The sequence below is a fragment of the Leucoraja erinacea genome, chromosome 30 (genome assembly GCF_028641065.1).
Source record: "Leucoraja erinacea ecotype New England chromosome 30, Leri_hhj_1, whole genome shotgun sequence".
NCBI lineage: Eukaryota > Metazoa > Chordata > Chondrichthyes > Rajiformes > Rajidae > Leucoraja > Leucoraja erinaceus.
In genome coordinates this window covers 11,237,732-11,258,634 of record NC_073406.1, presented here as the reverse complement: position 1 = coordinate 11,258,634, position 20,903 = coordinate 11,237,732, and the positions used below count along the sequence as shown (strand labels likewise).

General features: G+C 39.4%; 1 protein-coding gene across 9 annotated transcripts in view; it reads left to right on the top strand.

The window, feature by feature from the left end:
* LOC129711635 (eukaryotic translation initiation factor 4 gamma 3-like) overlaps positions 1-20,903 on the top strand; it is a 189,340-nt gene that overhangs the window by 97,650 nt on the left and 70,787 nt on the right. For 6 of the 9 annotated variants that reach the window (XM_055659431.1, XM_055659429.1, XM_055659426.1 and 3 more), the window contains 5 exons: positions 2,753-2,850; positions 6,245-6,370; positions 11,805-11,943; positions 15,206-15,244; positions 16,939-17,727. In XM_055659431.1, the coding sequence (XP_055515406.1) occupies positions 2,753-2,850; positions 6,245-6,370; positions 11,805-11,943; positions 15,206-15,244; positions 16,939-17,727 (1,191 nt within the window). The remainder of the gene's footprint in view (positions 1-2,752; positions 2,851-6,244; positions 6,371-11,804; positions 11,944-15,205; positions 15,245-16,938; positions 17,728-20,903) is intronic. The other 3 variants (XM_055659427.1, XM_055659424.1, XM_055659425.1) reach the window with 2 other exon arrangements.

Below are 20,903 nucleotides of genomic sequence, written 5' to 3'. Positions count from 1 at the left end.
CTCCTCGATATCCCGCAGCTTTGCTCTTGCTCCCCTTCCCCCCCCATTCATAACAAGGACAAAGTCCCCCTTGTTCTCACCTTCTACTCCATCAGCCGTCGCATACTGCATATAATCCTCCAGCATTTTCGCCACCTCCAACGGGATCTCGCTACTGGCCACATCTTCCCATCTCCACCCCTTTTGCTTTCCAAGAGCGTTCCCTCTGCAACTCGCTGGTCAAATCGTCCCTTCCCACCCAAACCACCCCCTCCCCAGGTACTTTCCCCTGCAACTACAGGAGATGCAACACCTGTCCCTTTACCTCCCTCCTTGACTTCATCCAAGGACCCCGGCAGTCTTTTCAGGTGAGGCAAGGGTTCACGCACCTCCTCCAACCTCATCTACTTTATCCGCTGTTCCAGGTGTTAACTCCTGTATATCGGTGAGACCAAGTGTAGGCTCGGCGATTGTTCTACTTCAACCTACCTGATCTCCCGGTTGCTCAGCACTTTAACTCCCCTTCCCATTCCCAATCAGACCTTTCTGTCTTGGGCCTCCTCCATTGTCAGAATGAGGCCCAGCGCAAATAGGAGGAACAGCACCTCGTATTTCGCTTGAGTAGCTTACACCCCAGCAGTATGAACATTGACTTATCTAACTTCAAATAGCCCGTGCTTTCCCTCTCTCTCCATCCCCTCCCCCTTCCCAGTTCTCCCACCAGTCTTATTGTCGTCAACTACATTCTATCTCTGTCCCGCCCACTCCCCTGATATCAGTCTGAAGAAGAGTCTTGACCCAAAACCTTACCCATTCCTTTTCTCCAGAGATGCTGCCTGTCCCGCTGAGTTTTCCTAGTCCATTTAGCAATTCGCAGAGCCTATCAGATAATCTGATCATTCAATTTTCACAAAGCTTATTTTTGAAAATCAATAAATTTCCTACTGTGAATTCAAAACATTATATAAGATTGAATCTTTCTAGCTATAAGTTTAGGTGCTGTACACTGAGCATGGATGAAGGTTATATCTGGCAGAGAGAAAGTGCTGAATCAGCATGGGAAGGATTGTCCCAAGCTGTAGTGCTGTAGTTTTAGAGCAGTGCCAGATTTTCAGCTAATAAATCTGAAAATACATTGCTGTGCATCAGTCGGTCCTGGACTTTGGGAGATGAGAAATACAAAAATAAATTGCTGATTATGGCTTGGTGCTAGTATTTAGAATTTATTTTAAGTTAATCATGGCATAGTTGTGATCAGTTATGTTTAGCCACTGATGAAGCCATTGTGCAGGTGCTGTGGAAATCACAGCATTGACTTGACATACTAATAATGTAATCCACAGCAGCTTTTGGTTTTACGTGCATTTACATCTTTGTAGGTATAGCACTTGACAAAAATATAATATTTGTAATTTTATATAACATTTGACAAATAATGAATTGTAAAGGCTGACTTTCTCACTGGAGGAGAAAATATTGTGGAAAAATTGAGTGATGAGTTAAAAGATATAACTACTCGAAGTTAATGTGAGTAATTAAAAACCCATGGATCAGCCAAAAGTGGATCCTCCCTGTTGTGATTAGAATGCCTTTGCTGCAGTGTGGTTGGTGAGGATTTTTTGGTGGAATGTAATTACTGTGAAAATGTTGTTGAATTCACAGGCTAAATAACTTATTTCAAAGGAATGAAGCATGGAGATATATGCTGAGATAAGTTTCAGTGTTTCCTAGAAATGTTTGTATTATTGTTTTTCTCCTAAAGCTATTCAGATCAAGTAGATTTGTCCTGTACATTGCTGTAGATCTTTCTCAACATTGTTTTACTAAACCCATCATAAACTATTAAAGCCAATAGATCCTGAACTGTTGGGACTTTAAAGAATCATTACTTCATTCATAGTTATGACCTTTGCCATAAAAATAGTTTTGTAATCTTGTATTTTGTCATTACATTCAGGGTTTCAAAAGCAATTTCTGTGATGGTCCCACTAAATTAAGCAAAGAGATATTCTACGATTCATGAGCAAGTGGTCTGTATCGTTTTCTTTCTCAACACAAATGTCACAGTAATCATTTTTACTTAAAAAAAAAAATACAATTTCAGTGCCACGCATATGCAGATTTGCAGGGCTGACAATGGAGAGAACAAGAGCTGATCCAGAGAATACAATGTCCAAACCACATGCCTGCTCACCAGGATCATTCAATATCGATAACCAGTAAATTTGCAGCCTTATAATCACAGTCAACCAAATGGACATCTCTGTCAGCGGACAGATTTTTTTTAGCTTATGGGAGAATTTTGCAATTTTATTATTTTCCTTCCTGTTGGGGAGACACTGTTTGAAGATTACTGCATACATTTGTATACGTCCCATACCGAATCCTCTCAGTTTTGAAACCACTCCATCTTTGCATCCCACCTTCCACCCACCCTGCTGCATGCACAACAAGCCTCGGGTTTGTGATTGAATACTTAAAGCAAAAACAACAATAAAGATCCAAAAACAGCAGTACTTTCTTGCAAGAGTGAAAGGAACATTGCAGTGTGGCATTTGGGTGTTTGAATTCTAAGTTGTCTTGATAAGAACGGACTCCTGAGCTCTAGTGGGAATACTGGCTTACATTCAAGTGTTCATTACAACTAATGCCAAAATATACCATATTGTATCAACTGTGATGTGCATGAATTTCGAAAACTCCATAAAGTTACCTATTATTGAATGTGCGGAGCATGTTTGGATAAATTGTGATGTGCATTTTCTTTCACCAGCACCATCCTATTACAGTCAACCTGTGTATTCGCCGACTGCACCTTTGATAGTGCCTACACAACAACAACCACCTCCAACAAAGAGGGAAAAGAAAACGGTAAAGCGTCCATGTGGCTGGTTTCCTTTTGCTTCTGCTTGTGTGTAATTGAGTTGCGTGTAACGGAGGTGACGTTTAACTTGCAAATAGCCCTGCAGTCCTGTTATTTGATTCTATATTAGAATGGGTTTTTTTATGTGGCTTGCAGAAGTCACTGGTATTGCTGAGTCTGTTTCTCTAAGGTATGAATGTTAGAAAGAAGTATAATCTTCTCAAGAAGGCACCCAATTTCATGTAGCTCATATCTGTGAAGAGCACTTTACCTGGCTACGTTTTCAAGGTGAGGTCTGTATTCTGCCGATCTACAAGGTATATCCTGCCCAGTCAAACATCTAGAATTATATTTTTTGAGTGACCCCACCATCTCTGTTTCAGTGCAGGTAATGCAAGGTCCTCCTTAGCCTTAAAGTAATGCCTACTTGCTGATAATATCAGCATTTAGTTTGAGTTGTACCAGATTGCTTTCTTGATGCAGTCTTAATTTAGTCATGGATGCCTAAATGCCATGAAGAAGGGAGAACATTTGTCCTTAAAATAAAGATAGCACTGGAACCACAGAGCACCAGTAACGGTAAGCCGAACGAGAGGAAAATGTATAACTCTACAATTGTTCGTTGAAGATCAGGTGGATGTCAAAGTTGGTCATCACTTTTTCAGAGTAATTATGGAACTGCGCAATTGCTGGCCTGATAGTATCATTCAAATTAAAACATCCTGTAAAAAAATTAAAAGTACTGCATGATGCAGTGTGTGAATCCCAAGGAATTACAAATTGCATGCTTACTGCCTTAAAATGATGTAATAGTAATAGTTTGAGCCCATTCAGGTTGAGGATGTGTAGGATCAAAACAGAAGTTAAGTGGAAAATGGAATTTGCTCATTTAGTATTTTTACATTTACTTTAGTATGTTTAGCACGTTGTTGTATAGGCACTTATCAGGACTGTAACAGGCTTGTTGGCATTAGCTTGATTCTGAAATAATTTGGACTGTGCTGTGCTATAAGTATGGAATTCAGCCTGTCACTGATCATTTATAAATTCCCTGAATTTTTATCCTATTAATTGATGTGGATGCTGCTGAAATTGGGCTCGCTGAGGTTCACATTGGGATGACTGAAAAATGTTTCACTTCCCATGAACATGCAGGAGAAATTAAGAACGTATTAATTTAGCTGAATATTTAAGCATAGTCAGGATCGATCCCAGGATCTAATATGTTTAGCATAGTCAGCATTGAACCCAAAGCTGCAACTTTACTGCTGCACCACTGTGCTACCCTTGTTACATTTTGCATACCTAAAATTGATTAGAAACTGCATTGGAAAGGGGTAATTTAGTAATTCTGCAAGCCCTAGCTATTCATGTTTCCAGCTGTGCATTACAGTGCATTCAGAAAGTATTCAGACACCTTCACTTTTTCCACATTTTGTTATGTTACAGCCTTATTTTAAAATTGATTCAATTCATTTTTTTAATCAACAATCTACACACAATACGCCAGAATCAAGAAGCGAAAACAGGTGTTTATAAATTTTTGCAAAGTAATTGAAAGTAAATAACTGAAATATCACATTTAGTTAAGTATTCAGACCCTTTGCTATGACACTCAATTGAGCTTAGGTTCATCCTGTTTCCATTGATTATCCTTAATATGTTTCTACAAATTGATTGGAGTCTACCAGTGGTAAATTAAATTGATTGGACATGATTTGGAAAGGCACACATCTGTCTATATAAGGTCCCACAGTTGACAGTGCACGTCAGAGCAAAAACCAAGCCATGAAGACGAAATAATTGTCCGTAGACCTCCGAGACACATATCTTGGGAAGGGTATAAAACAATTCCACAGCATTGCAGGTCCCGAAGAGCACAGTGGCCTCTGTCATTCTTAAATGGAAGAACGTTGGAACCACCAGGACTCTTCATAGAGCTGGCCACCCAGCCAAACTGGGCAATCGGGGAGAAAGGCCTTTGTCAGGGAGGTGACCAAGAACCCGATGGTCACTTTGACAGAGCTCCAGAGTTCCTCTGTGGAGATGGGAGAACCTTCCTGAAGGACAACTATATCTGCAGCACTCCACCAATCAGGCCTTTTAAGGTAGAGTGGGCAGGCGGAAGCCACTCCTCAGTAAAAGGCACATGACGGCCCGCTTGGAGTTTGCCAAAAGGCACCTAAAGGACTGTCAGACCATGAGAAACAAGATTCTCTGGTCTGATGAAACCAAGATTGGACTCTTTGGCTTGAATGCCAAACGTCACGCCTGGAGGAACACTCATCACCTGGCCAATACCATACCTACGGTGAAGCATGGTGGTGGCAGTATCATGCTGTGGGGATATTTTTCAGCAAAAGGAACTGGGAGACTAGTCAGGATCGAGGGAAAGATGAACGGAACAAAGTACAGAGAGATCCTTGATTAAAAACCTGCTCCAGAGCGTCCTGGACGTCAGACTGGGGCGGAGGTTCACCTTTCAACAGGACAACGACCCTAAGCACACAGCCAAAACAACGCAGGCGTGGCTTTGTGACAACTTTGTGAATGCCCTTGAGTGGCACAGCCTGAGCCTGGACTTGAACCCAATCAACCATCTCTGTGGGGACCGGAAAATAGCTGTGCATCGACGCTCCTCATCCAACCTGAGAGGACCTGCAGAGAAGAATGAGAGAAATTACCCAAATACAGGTGTGCCTAGCTTGTGGAGTCATACCCAAGAAGACCTGAGGCTGTAATTGCTGCCAAAGGTGCCTCAACAAAATACTGAGTAAAAAGTATGACTACTTATGTAAATGTGATATTTCAGTTATTTCTTTTTAATTACTTTGCAAAAATTTCTAAACTCCTGATTTCACTTTTTTATTATGGGGTATTGTGTGTAGATTGATGATAAAACAACAAATAATTTAATCCAGTTTAGAATAAGGCTGAAACTCACAAAATGTGAAAAAAGTGAAGGTGTCAGAATACTTTCTGAATGCACTGTGTGTTGATTCTTTTACATTCAAAGTGATTCATCTAATGATTTTGCTGGTATATGCAGTATATGGGTTTAGGATTATTTCAAATGATAGTTTAATGGTTGACACAGACTTGGTGGGCGAAAGGACCTGTTTCCATGTTGTATCTCTCTGATGTTCTCATGTTCATCACACTATTGACATGGGAGGTATTTGCAGTTACAAATTTTAAATAAATCGTCAGTGCAGCATATTTAAATAATAAAGTACTTTGGAAAACATGCCTACCATGAAGCTAGGGAAACTCGCTTATTTGTACTACACCATTTAAATGACATCTGTTCATATTCCACAGCAAGGAATGCTTAGTTTAAGAACGAAAAAGTTTTAAAAACTGTTGTACGTCAAAGTATAATTATTCGATTCTCTTCTGCAGATTAGAATCCGTGATCCAAATCAAGGAGGCAAAGACATCACTGAAGAAATAATGTCGGGTGGAGGTGGAAGCAGAAACCCTACACCACCTGTTGTGAGGCCGAATACCACTCCCACTCCACCTCAGGTAGTTAGCAAATAGCTGACACTGATATGGTGAAAAAGTAAATTGTTGAAAGTTAGCAATTGTATTGAAATTTTAGTTTTATCTATTTTGGGTCCTTTTGTCGTATATAAACAGGATCTTCACCACAATGCATAAGGTTGTTATAGTAAACCCCAATCAAGGATTTGAAAAGCCTGTCTTGGAGCTCTGCTTGGCACCATTTGAACAGGTGTTTCTTTTGTGGGATGATTAACCGTTAAGATCATTTGTCATGGAAAGTTATTACAGCTAACATATAGGCTTCTTTTAAAAAATAGTTAGATGATGTAATGACAAGGTGAGACCTTGTGTTCCTGATATGATACAGGGTCAAAACGTGTCGGAAAGAACTGCAGATCCCAGTTTAAATCGAAGATAGACACAAAATACTGGAGTAACTCAGTGGGGTAGGCAGCAACTCTGGTGAGAAAGAATGGATGACGTTTCGGGCCGATACCCTTCAGACTGATTCTGAATACAGGGTTATATTCACACCAATTTATTTTATCATTGACAATCTTTCTAATTGGTAAGCACAACACTGCTATTGTAGAAAATGGATTGGCAAGCTGGCACCAGAACAGGCATAAATGAATCTGTTTATTGTATTCAAGATAATAAACAGGAATATGCCATAGGGATTAGTACCCGAGCCTCAGTTTATTTTACAAAGTACATAAATAACTTTGATAAAGATACTAAAGGTATGGTTGTTACATTTTTTTGATGGCATAAGATAGGAAGAAAAATAAGTTGTGAAGAGCAAAAGACTACTGCAAAGGAATATAGATATAGGTAAATTCGTGGATAAGGATCGAAGCAAGCAGATATGGGAAATTGTAAATTTTGAAAACAAATAATTAGGAAAACGAATTATCTTATTGTTTAATTGAAAGGGGAAATGAATACAAGGGTAGGGAGCCTATGTTTCCATTATGTAGGGCATTCGTGAGACTACCTCTGGAATATTGCGACATTTTTGGACACATTATTTACAAAATGGAATAGTATAGAAGTAACAGAAAGGAACGCATAAGAGGAGGGAAGACACTACTGGTTAGGGAGAACATAGAGTACTTAGGATTTCCTTGAGGGATTGTTCATTGAGATAGAAGTTAAGAAAAGAGAGGCAATCACTTTGAAGGAGCTTCTTGGAACTGAAAATTTAAAAATAATAATAATTCAGGAATCTCGGCCAGCTCTCATCACTCAGCTATAGCTAAATCTAACTCTTCAAATGGCACAATCGATTTCTATTCCCATTTAATTGAAATTATTCTCTACCAAATGGCAGTCACATTCCCTTCCAGCTCTGCATGCATTGCTTTTGTTGACCAGCCAAGTGTTGATATAATAATCAGACCATTAAATTAGCTGGTAGCTCCCTCGTGCTCACAATGCCCAAGAGTCGTCTAGTGAACCCAAGGCAGCCTGCCGAATACCCGGCCATAGCTTCAGTCATGATCGTCCAGTGCAGCATGTATTCTGTTGTAGTGCTTTGTTGGTGTACTGATAAATTTGCTGAATATTACCAAATGTGATTTGGCTGGTTTTCTACAGCCTGAGGTGTGTGGAGCAGCCACTGAGATACCAGCTGTCCTAGCTGATAGAATGAGTATTCTTGCCAAGCCTTTAGCCCAAGCATTTTGGGGGGGGGGGGGGGGGGGGGGGGGGAAGAGAGAATCATGCAGATAATCCAACATACAAATTGCAAAGCAGGCAGTTGAGATACCACTTTATTTTAATACCATGAAAGAAATAGTGCGAATCAACAAAGACCATTTGGTCTGTCAGGTGGGAGAGAAAGGGAGAAACACTCTATTGACCACAAAGCTATTTTGCCTATGAAGCTAATTGTTAAGCTCCTAGAACTGAATTACAACAGTTGCTTTCTGTATAATTACGACACAATGTAATCACTGAGATTTAAACTGAAATGTGAAGATTTGCTGAAACAAAGCTTCATGAAATGTATGCGTATACATCTTGTTGAAAGTGTTTTGTGTTTCACGTTGTATTGAACTTTAAATATTTGTTTGTCTTCAATGTTATGATGTATCGTGTTCCCACTAAATTATGATTAGAAATCCTCTTTCAAAATAAGCATATCGTTGGCAGGTGAACTTTAGTGCCATTACTTTTACTTTTTTTAGTTTTTGGTTATGTACATAAAATGTGCCCACCCAGATGGTAGTGAAGGGAATATATAAATGGGTAGATCTCCTTATCTAACCTGCTTTAAATATCATAAGCATGCCACATTTTCTTTTAAACCTCATGTTAATTTGCCCATAATTGCCACCAAATTTAAGCACATCATCCCAGTCATTTGAGGATTCATTTTGTAATGGATAGGATATTTTGAGTTGCAGGATGAGTCACAATTGTTTTTCTCTTTTGGAATTAAATTTTTTTGATTTGACTTTCTTTTTAAAACATCCAAGACACTCCAATAACTTTGAATTTCTGGTCCCGTGTTGCCTCTTGGTTACTATGGACGCCCAGTCCCTTTACACCTCCAGCTCGCACCAGGAAGGTCTCAAGGCCTTTGGTTCTAACTAACAGATCCCAAACAGTGTCCTTTCACTAACAATCCTCTGGTTGGCGAACTTTGTCGTCACTCAGCAATTTCTGTCTGACATCTCACTTTCTTCAAGTTTCGGTGTCTCCAAGGGCACCCGCATGGGCCCCAGCTATGTCTACCCTTTTGTTGGTTATGTGCAACAGCCCTTGTTCCAAATGTACACTGGCACCTTCCCGCAACTCTTTTTTCGCTATATTGTTGACTGCATTGGAGCTGCTTCCTGCACCTGTGCAGAACCCATTGATTTCATTAACTTTAATACTAACTTCCATCTTGCCCTCAAATTGACGCACTCTCTCTGACATCCCTCTCTGCTTTCCTGATCTCTCTGTCACCATCACAGGGGAGGGCAGATTATCAACTGACATCTACAAACCCACCGACTCCCACAGTTATGGACTACACCTGCTCTTGTAAAGACGCAATCCCGTCTCAAGTTCTCTGCCTCTGCTGTATCAACTCCCAAGATGAAACTTTCATTCTGAGATATCCGAGATGTCCTCTTTCTTTAGTAAACGTGGGTTTCCCCCCTGCTGTCATGGATGGATTCACCTGCATCTCTTCTGTGTCTCATAGTTCTGCACTCGCTCCCCCTGCACTCGCTACCCACACAAAACGAGTATAGACTTCCCCTGGTTCTTCCCTTTCACCCCCCAACCTCCGCATCCAAAACATAATTCTCCAACATTTCTGCCACCATCAACATGATCCTATCACCAGTCACATCTTCCCATCCCGACCCAATTTTGACTTCCGCAGAAACTGCTCCCTCCATGACTCCTTGGTTCACTCAGCCCTTACCACCTCCGACCCAGGTACTTTCCCTGGCAACCCAAGGAGATGTAACACCTGTACCTATACCTCCTCCCTGGCAACTATCCAGGGATCCCAGTAGCCATAGGTAACCAAAGTTGTGCCAATGAAAATCAAAGAAGCCATTATGAGACTGAGAAACAAGAATAAAACTGTTAACGACATCAGCCAAACCTTAGGCTAACCAAAATCAACTGTTTGGAACATCATTAAGAAGAAAGAGAGCACTGGTGAGCTTATTAATTGCAAAGGGACTGGCAGGCCAAGGAAGACCTCCACAGCTGATGACTGAAGAATTCTCTCTATAATAAAGAAAAATCCCCAAACACCTGTCCGACAGATCAGAAACACTCTTCAGGTGTGGATTTGTCAATGACTACTGTCCGCAGAAGAGCCATTGAACAGAAATACAGAGGCTACACTGCAAGATGCAAACCACTGGTTAGCCACAAAAATAAGATGGCCAGGTTACAGTTTGCCAAGAAGGACTTAAAAGAGCGACGACAGTTCTGGAAAAAGGTCTTGGAGACAGATGAGGCGAAGATTAAATTGTATCAAAATGATGGCAAGAGCAAAATATGGAGGAGAGAAGGAACTGCCCAAGATCCAAAGCATACCACCTCATTTGTAAAACATGGTGGTGGGGATGTTATGGCCTGGGCATGTATGGCTGTTGAAGGTACTGGCTCGCATCGTCATTTATGATACAACTGCTAATGGTAGTTGCATAATGTATTCTGAAGTACACAGATGCATCCTATCTGCTCAAGTTCAAACAAATACCTCTGAATTCATTGGCCAGCGGTTCATTCTACAGCAAGACAATGATCCCAAACATACTGCTAAAGCAACAAAGATGTTTTTTAAAGCTAAAAAATGGTCAATTCTTGAGCAACCAAGTCAATTACCCTATCTGAACCAATTGAGCATGCCTTTTATATGCCGAAGAGAAAACTGAAGGGGACTAGCCCCCAAAACAAGCAAAAGCTAAAGATGGCTGCAATACAGGCCTGGCAGAGCATCACCAGAGAAGCCACCCAGCAACTGGTGATGTCCAGGAATCGCAGACTTCAAGCAGTCATTGCATGCAAAAGATATGCAACAAAATACTAAACATGACTCATTTATATGACACTGCTGTGTCCCAAACATTATGGTGCCCTGAATGGGGGGGGGGGGGGACTATGTATAAACACTGCTGTACTTTCTACATGGTGAAACCAAAACGTATAAAAATGGCCTTTATTAAAATCTGTCACTGTACACTTTAACCACATGTGATTTTTTTCTAATACAAATCACAAATTGTGCAGTACAGAGGCAAATAAATAAATGATGGGTATTTGTCCCAAACATTATGGAGGGCACTGTACCTGCACATAACCTATATCGCTTCAGTCCATGCACCTCCACGTGCCTATCCAAAAATCTTTTAAATATCACTAAAGTACCTAGTTCAACCAGGCAATCACCATCCTCTGTTTAAAAAAAACCTGCACATCGCTTACCTTAACGCTGTGCCTTCGAGTATTTGATATTTCCATCCTGGGAAAAAGATTCTGACTGTCTACCCTATGCATGCCTCTTATAATGTTATGTACACCAACATCTGCAGTACCTTGTGTCTCAGAAATAGCCAAATTTATTTTCTGGTACATTGCATTATTTATATTTCATAATTTCTCACTAACCAATATATACTGGAAAGATCAGCTACACATTAATGTTGTCATAAGAGGTTAATGGATGAGAAAATAAATAAATTAGATTATTGTGTTGCAAATAATTGACCAGTCCTTAATCAAAAAGGACTCTTGGGTGGGGGGAACACTGAGAATGTATTAGCAGTGTTCTGTCTGTTGTCTTTCCTTGCTGTTGTTAACGGTAATCCTGTTTTCTTTTTCTTCTCATTCCTGCTTACTCCATCTCTTTTTGATTTTCTTTCTTTTGATTTATTGTGGAATTTCATGGGAAACTGTTTCACATATTTTCCTCTCTGTTCTGTGTTCCATGTGCTAGTTTTTGTGTCCGCACCCTCATTATCCTCACCTGTTGTACCTCAAATCCCAGCAGCTGCCCAGTCAGGTTGCAGATCACCCTCCAGTTTTTGGAACTGTGGAAAATGCACACATGACACAAAACGTGGACTTCAAGCAAGGTTTGTTCATTTCTCCTCTGCTATATTTCTTGTGATATTTTATTTGGTAACTGTTGATACTGATGGGAAATGAATGACAGGGGATTATATATTGTTTTTCGTATTATTTTCCAGTCGGGTAAAATTGCCAAAAGATATCTGGGCGAATCTTCATGTTTAGTTGATTTGTTAAAAATCTAATTTTCAGGTAGTTTAATGGGTTAATTTATTTTACCTGTGGCAGAAACTTTCTATCACTTTGAAAAATCTGCATTGACTAGTTTTCGCAATGCCAAACCCATAAATATCTATTGCCCATATGTTTATGTTGCCAGTTAGTTTATCTGCACCTGGCAACAGTTATAATTCCGAAAAATTATCAGTAGGCATCATGCAAGGGTATTTCAGAACAATAATTGCGAGGTATTAACACTTCCTTCATTCGTTTGGCAGCTCCTAGTAACATAGAAACATAGAAATTGAGGTGCAGGAGTAGGCTATTCGGCCCTTCGAGCCTGCACCACCATTCAATATGATCATGGCTGATCATCCAACTCAGTATCCCGTACCTGCCTTCTCTCCATACCCTCTGATCCCCTTGGCCACAAGGGCCACATCTAACTCCCTCTTAAATGTAGCCAATGAACTGGCCTCAACTACCCTCTGTGGCAGAGAGTTCCAGAGATTCACCACTCTCTGTGTGAAAAAAGTTCTCCTCATCTCGGTTTTAAAGGATTTCTCCCTTATCCTTAAGCTGTGACCCTTTGTCCTGGACTTCCCCAACATCGGGAACAATCTTCCTGCATCTAGCCTGTCCAACCCCTTAAGAATTTTGTACGTTTCTATAAGATCCCCTCTCAATCTCCTAAATTCTAGAGAGTATAAACCAAGTCTATCCAGTCTTTCTTCATAAGACAGTCCTGACATCCCAGGAATCAGTCTGGTGAACCTTCTCTGCACTCCCTCTATGGCAATAATGTCCTTCCTCAGATTTGGAGACCAAAACTGCACGCAATACTCCAGGTGTGGTCTCACCAAGACCCTGTACAACTGCAGTAGAACCTCCCTGCTCCTATACTCAAATCCTCTTGCTATGAAAGCCAACATACCATTCGCTTTCTTTACTGCCTGCTGCACCTGCATGCCTACCTTCAATGACTGGTGTACCATGACACCCAGGTCTCGTTGCATCTCCCCCTTTCCCAATCGGCCACCATTTAGATAATAGTCTGCTTTCCCGTTTTTGCTACCAAAATGGTTAACCTCACATTTATCCACATTATACTGCATCTGCCAAACATTTGCCCACTCACCCAGCCTATCCAAGTCACTTTGCAGTCTCCTAGCATCCTCCTCACAGCTAACACTGCCCCCCAGCTTAGTGTCATCCGCAAACTTGGAGATATTACCTTCAATTCCCTCATCCAGATCATTAATATATATTGTAAATAGCTGGGGTCCCAGCACTGAGCCTTGCGGTACCCCACTAGTCACTGCCTGCCATTGTGAAAAGGACCCGTTTGCTCCTACTCTTTGCTTCCTGTTTGCCAGCCAGTTCTCTATCCACATCAATACTGAACCCCCAATGCCGTGTGCTTTAAGTTTGTATACTAATCTCTTATGTGGACTAGCATCAACTATTAGCCTTCATAATTTTCAAATGCACAGATTTAACATAGAAGAAATTGTGTTGCCAGTAAGTTATATCCTGTTCTCATGTTAGTTTATATGATCTTCAATGGCAGATTTTTTCAGAATATGACAATCTGCACATTTTGTCCGATTTATGAGTGCCATTTGTAGTTTTTCAGAAAGAACTGTAGAGGTAATATGATAAAACTAATCAAATTTTTATAAACTGTAACAAAAAGAACACATAAACCGAGTGGAACCTCTGTTAAAGCATTTAAGATAATTACTGTGGTGAAATTAGAGCTGATTTGTCACAGGACAAAGCTTTCACACTGGAATGTCATGAAATTCTCCTGATCAAGAAATTAGCAGTACAGGGTTATTATTTTGTTTGGAACATGATTATTGTTCCTTTCCTATTGAAGTTTTGCATTTCACTTATTTAACAACGATTATTTTGAGGGAATTGGTACCTCAGTGCTCCAAATCTGCCCATAATTGAAAGTATTAGAGTGAAGTGTGGTGGCTTCAGCAGGGCTGCCAATAAAACATGAACTAAGAAGTGTTTATCTCCAGTGGCCACCAAAATTGAGCAAACCCTGAGACTGACCCCACCGAAAGTGCTTTAAATTGGCTCGAATCAAATGATTGTATTTTGTTTATGAACAATACTGGTTTGATCTAGATTCTTGAATTTAGCTGCTTATTTTACATATTTAAAGGATTTGTTCATTAATTTAAAATTGTATTAGCCATTAATTTCAATTATAGACAATAGGTGCAGTAGACATTCGGCCCTTCGAGCCAGCACCGCCATTCAATGTGATCATGGCTGATCATCCACAATCCGTACCCGTTCCCGCCTTCTCCTCATATCCCCTGACTCCACCATCTTTAAGAGCCCTATCTGGCTCTCTCTTGAAAGTATCCAGCGAACCAGCCTCCACCGCCCTCTGAGGCAGAGAATTCCACAGACTCACAATTCTCTGTGAAAAATTATTTACTCCTCCGTTCTAAATGGCTTACCCCTTATTCTTAAACTGTGGCTCTTGGTTCTGGACTCCCCAATATCGGGAACATGTTTCCTGCCTCTAGCGTATCCAAACACGTAATAATCTTAGTTTCAATGAGATTCCCTTTCATCCTTCTAAATTCCAGAGTATACAAGCCCAGCTGCTCCATTCTCTCAGCATATGACAGTCCCGCCATCCAGGGAATTAACCTTGTGAACCTACGCTGCACTCCCTCAATAGCAAGAATTAACCAATATAAATTATAGAACTCAAAGATAAATAAAGCATTATGATTTCAAAATAGTAAAATGAATGATGCAAGGTTTGTTGTTCATAGAGTAAGGAAACATTACACCAATTTTTTTTTAAATAGCTGCTTACTACCAGGGAAAGGTAGTCTTAGATTTCTAGGAAAAAGTATGGACATTTTGATTTGTTCTCAACAGACATACATAACAAGTAGTTTTCTTTGAAAATTTGGTGTAATTGAAGTATTTTTAATTTACTGTTTTAAATATCTACACTTGCATATGCAATGTTTTCTCAATAAGGACCAATAAACTTAAATACAAAGTAGAATTCCTATAATTACAAGTTCAGGCATGGTACATGCCATAAAATGTTTCTATTTATTTCAGTGGAGCGAACTGAAGCTGCTATTACAAAACTGAAACCAGGTATGGAACTAAATTAAGAATTTACTGCAAAATAAAACAAAATAATATATTTAACTTCTGTGCAACGTCAAGTTTGCACATATGAAGAAGGGATATTTCCGTGATTATGTGAAGAGAAGTAGCAATTTCTTCTGCCTATTGAATAATGAAATTAGAAATATATCATCATTCATAAAATTTAGTGTTGCATTACGGAAAGCACAGGTTTGGTTTCAGCAATTATATTATGCTTTTTGGAAATGTATTCACAAGTCCTTCATACTTTCAATCCTTTGGTTTAAATTTTGCTGTGTGATACTATATTCATGGAACATAGAACAGCATACAAAACAGGATTTCAGCCTATTGTGTTTGCGCCGTCCTTCTCTACTCTCTGAATGTTTGTGCCTCTGTCTAAATGCGTTTCAGGTATTGCTAATATATCAGCTTCTACCACCTCCTCTGGTAGCTTGTTCCAGGCATCTACCACTCTACTCATTTAAAAAAAGTGAACTTTGAAGGAATAGAATCTGCAGAAGATAGACACAAAAGGCTAGAGTAACTCAGCGGGTCTGGTAGCATCTCCGGAGAAAAGGAATGGGTGACTTTTCGGGTCGAGACCTTCTTCAGACTTCAACCTTGATCTTGACCTTCACCTAAGTAAAGCCAAAGCTTTCTGAACTCATTTTGCCTATTTCACCTCTCTTTTTAGAGCCCTGCATAAAACCTATCTGTTTCTCGGAGCTTTTTAAACACCCCACCTCATATGCCATATTTGGATTTTGTGTCAATTTAGTTTATGACACTGCGGTACAGCACCAAAGATGATTTATTATGTGAAGAGCACCAATGACGCCAATCAGTGGGTATAGTGGAGCAAGTTATACCTGTTGGATCATTAAAAAATGTTGGATATATCTAGTGTTCCTTAATGTTTACTATATAACTTAAATCATTTGCTGTGTTTCCAATTTAATGGTTTGCAGTACCTGGTCATTTTTATAGTCACATCACATTTTACATAAGTTGCATGACTTGTAAGGCAAAATCACGGTGGCTCACAGCTAGCGGGAATATCTGGATATATTAATAACATTTTCCAATACAATAAAAATGAAAACCACATGTTTAAAATTAGTAAATTGTGCTTTGTGTAATATTAAGATTGCCATACTTTCTCACTTCTACCTGATACTGTGCAATTAATGATTATTTTACTTGGCTTAATCCAAAGCCATTTACCTAATGCCTCATTTTATACTTTGAAGATAAATCACGAGCCAGTTATGAAGAATTGATAATAATCTTTATTGCAACTCAAGTCTTGACTTGTCCTGTTTGCTTTCAAAAAGGATTTTGATAGATGACAGAACAATTAATTTCCTTTTCTAACTTTTGTGTTTTAAACACAAATATATGGATGTAAGTTGACATAATTAAAAATGCAGTTCAGGCTACATTAAGAATGATGTTATTATATGACAAACTTAAAAAAAAATCTAAATATTTCCTCTTACCAAATATGGTTTGATCCAGATTAACAAATGACAATTAAGTTTTAACCATGCACAGCTATGGACAGTTAGTTTTGGCAAGAATGTTAATGGGTGACTTCTAATTGTTCTGTTTTTATTTATTTTTTTAATGTTACAAACTTTGCGTGAAACAAAAATAGTATGTTCACTGAAATAGAATACCTTTTTTTGATCACACAGAAGAAAAACCAATGCCGGAACCACCAGTGAAAAGTTCTACCCCAGATGTTAGATCGGAAATAGTTGAAGAAAAGAAAGAGATTGATGGAGAACCACCTGATCCAGTTCCTTTACAGGTGGCAGAAGAGGAGGAGGTGGAGGTGGAGGTGGAAGAGGAGGAGGAGGTGGAGGAGGAGGAGGAAGAAGAGGAGGAGGAGGAGGAGGAAGTAGTAGAAGGGGAGGAGCCAGAAGAAGAGGGAGCTTTGGTGGAAAATGTTTCCAGTAATGCTATTTTCCCAACGATGGATTGTGCTGACGAATCTGAAACATCCAATTCCAATGAGGAGAAGAAACTTACATTGACTGTACATTTGCACAAAGAAGCAGAAGATGATAAACAAAAAGAGGAGGATATCGAAGATCTACCTGAAGAAACAATTGTTGCTCAATTTGATGAAACCACGGTACCTTGTACTATTATCACGACTACAGAAGTGAATGGCATTGCCGGACAGGAAATAACACCAAGCACTCTAGAAAGTGTTTCACCAGATTTTTCATTGCCGGCTAATGTAGAGATTGAAGATAATCTTAGGACAGAAACGGAGGCAGAGATTACACTTTCTCCCGTAGTTTTATCAACCAATCTGGAGGTTGCAGCAGAGGAAGAGGACAGTGAGGAAGCTCCTATCAATGATGACAAAGATGAAGATGTGGAAAGCAAGGAATCTGTGGAAGTTGAGGAGAAAGAGGTAGAGGAAAATGAATCACAACAACTAAACTCCCAAAAAAGCCCTGAGATTGTGCATGGTAGGTTTCCATTAAATAAGACTGTCTGCATTATTTCAGTTCTCTATGTTAAAAATTGTTGTAGTATAACGTTGCGAAAAAATCAAGTGTCTCTTGGATATGAAAATTGTTTTTGTATTTTCTTCACAATTTTCTATTTGTGCGTTCCAGTTAAGAATGATTTTGAAATCTTTACTGCTTGTATACCGTGTCACTGCTGTGGCAGATTTCAAATAGTTTTAGTTTTGCTTTCATTGCATTCAGACTCCCATTCTGTTATTGCCATGGTGATCCAGTTACAATGTTTGTATTATTCTGTTCATTATTCCAATAGTGGTTTTGTCTCCCATTCCAACAGAAAACCAAAACTGATACAAAGATGACTATATACTGAGTGCCAATGAAAACTGATTTTTTTAACACCAGGCAGGGAAGGAATTGCTTTCAAAAACTTTCAACTATAAAATCGGGTTGTCTAATAACTAAAGGGGACATGTAGATCACAAAAGTTCCTGGTTCAGTCTTTGATCTGTTCTGATTTAACTAAATGTTCCTAAGATTTTAAGATTCAAAGTTGGACTCAAATTGCGTGTCCCAGAGGGAAGGGAATTAGTAATGGTTCTTTAATGATTGCACAGTACATTTTCCCAAATATATGAGAGTAGAATCAGGCAGAGCTATGTAATTCCTTATCTGAAATAGCAGCTGATGATATTAACTCAATTGTATATGGAAACAATGATTATAACTACTAATGGCAATTAAAGCTGAGGTACCAGTATCTTGAGAGTTGGAAGATGACAAGATATTTTAAGAGGTGTGTTTTCATTTCATATCCAGTCTTCAATCTCATGAAAGTTTTGGCTATTTTCTGAATTAACTTTGTTCATCTTGAATTTAGAACAAATTCACAATGTAATTGGTTACAGTGCTCAGTCAAGATAAATATCACCATAGTGGTTTCCGAGCTCTCGCTGTCGATCGCAGTGATTTGAGTATACATGGTTATGTGACGGTATGTGAACCATGCTGGTCTTCTCAGTGGTTTATAGTCCTGAGGTTTCACTTTAAGATGCGTAGTCTATGTGGAAGTAAAAGATTAAAGTTGTTCATAAACCCGTACTCTTGTATGAGAAGATTTTCAGTTGGATCTAAAATAATGTATTACTGGTTATATCTGACATCACGGCCATACTTGATCAAATTGCAAAAACTAGGCTAATTCTTAAATCCTTAATTAATCAGTGTTTTAAAATGTATGACAACTGATGCACGTCAGCAGGAAAAAAGATCAATAGAAAGCTGCTGGAAGATATGGAGGAAGAGAGCAGGGATAAAAATAAGTAATATCTTGCAATGGCAGATGGCAAAATAGGAAAATGGTGTTTTGGATTTTATAAGCAGCCAGAATGCAACAAATAGCAAAAATAAAGAGGTGGAGTTCTGGAAGACTGGAGCATTGTTAATGTTGTACCTTTATTTAAGGTAAGAAGGACAGTGAACATTGTCTACATGGCCTTAGACAAGGCATTTGGACGGTCGGCTTGACCAAAATGTTAGATTACATGGAATCCATGGTGAGCTAGCCAATTGGATTCAAAATTGGCATGGGGGAAGGAGTCAAAGGGTAGTGTGGAGGGTTGCTTTTTTGAGTGGAAGCTTGTGATCAGGGGTGTACCTCAATGATTATTGCTGAGTCCATTGCTGTTTATAATATACATTTGGATGACAAAGTAGTCATCATCATTTGTAAATTTGCAGATGACAGCACGATGGGTAGTATAGTGGACAGTGACTAAGGATTTCTAAGTTCATAAGAAGATCTAGATCAGTTGGGAAAGTGGACCACGGAATGGCAAATGGAATTGAACTCTGACAAGTGTGAGGTTTTGCATTTTCATATGTCAAACCAGACGGGACTTAAAACAGTAAGTGGGATTGGACAGGGAGAGATTGGATATGCTGGGATTTTTTTTTCTTTTTTTTGTGTTGGAGGCTAAGGGGTGGCCTTATTTGGGTTAGGTTTATTATTTTCCTGATTTACCAAGGGACAGTGAAACTGTTTGTTTTTCATACTATTCAAACTGATCAGTGATACATAATACAATCAAGTCAAACTCTAGAGCAAAATGAAAGGTACAGAGTGCGGAATATCATTTTCAGCATTGTGGAGCATTAGTTCCATAGACAAAGTTCAATATCCGCAATGCAATTGAAGTGAATAGAACGTTACCCGAGCTTATGCAAGGGCTGAACAGAAAACTGGTAATAGAGGGGAAGAAGTTATTCCTGGGTCTGGAGATGCATGCTTTCAAGCTTCTGCATCCACTGCCTGATGAAAGAATGAGTAGGGTGGGACAAGTATTTTCTGAGGCAATGTGAAGTGTAGTTGGAGGCAATGGTGGTGAATCTGGTCTGTGTGAAGACTGGCCTTCATCCACAAGTCTTGTGGCATTGGGTAGAGTTGTTCGCAAACCAAGCTGTGATGCAACCTGACAATATTCTATCTATGGGGCATCTTTAGAAGCTTGTTAAAATCAATGGAGAATTTCGGAGTCTCCTAACGAAGCAAAGACATTGGTATGCTGCCTTGGTTATCGCTACAATGTGGTTGGTCCAGGACAGATCGGTGATAGTATTAACACCAAGGTACTTGAAGCTCTCGAACATTTCCATTTGGGCACCATTGATGCTGATTGGAACAAGGACTCCACCATGCTTCTTGAAAATAACTAGCTCTTTTGTATTGCAGACATTGTGGGAGAGGTTGTTATCCTGACGGCATGCTAGTAAATTTTTTTTTTCCTGTGTGCTTTCCATCTTGTCCTTGCTCGTGATCTGACCCACCACAATGGTGTAATCTGCAAACTTGTAGATGGAGTGAGCCACATGTCAAACCATTGGAATTATTGAGGTCAAATTGTGGATTATCTGAGTTTTACTGCAGTAAATACTGAGAGATATTAGAGATTACAGTAGATAGGATAGGAGTAAACAGATCCAGCAATCAATTAACTTAAAATGAAAGATTTCTTCATGGGGATGAAAAGATGGGCATAATTGTATTTGTGTATGGTATGAGTGGTCTGGATAGCACACAAAACAGTTTTTTTATATATCTCTCTTGTGTGTGCAACAATAAAATTTTCATTGGGATGAGATATTGTCCTTTTGCAAAATACTTGGAAATAAAAGAA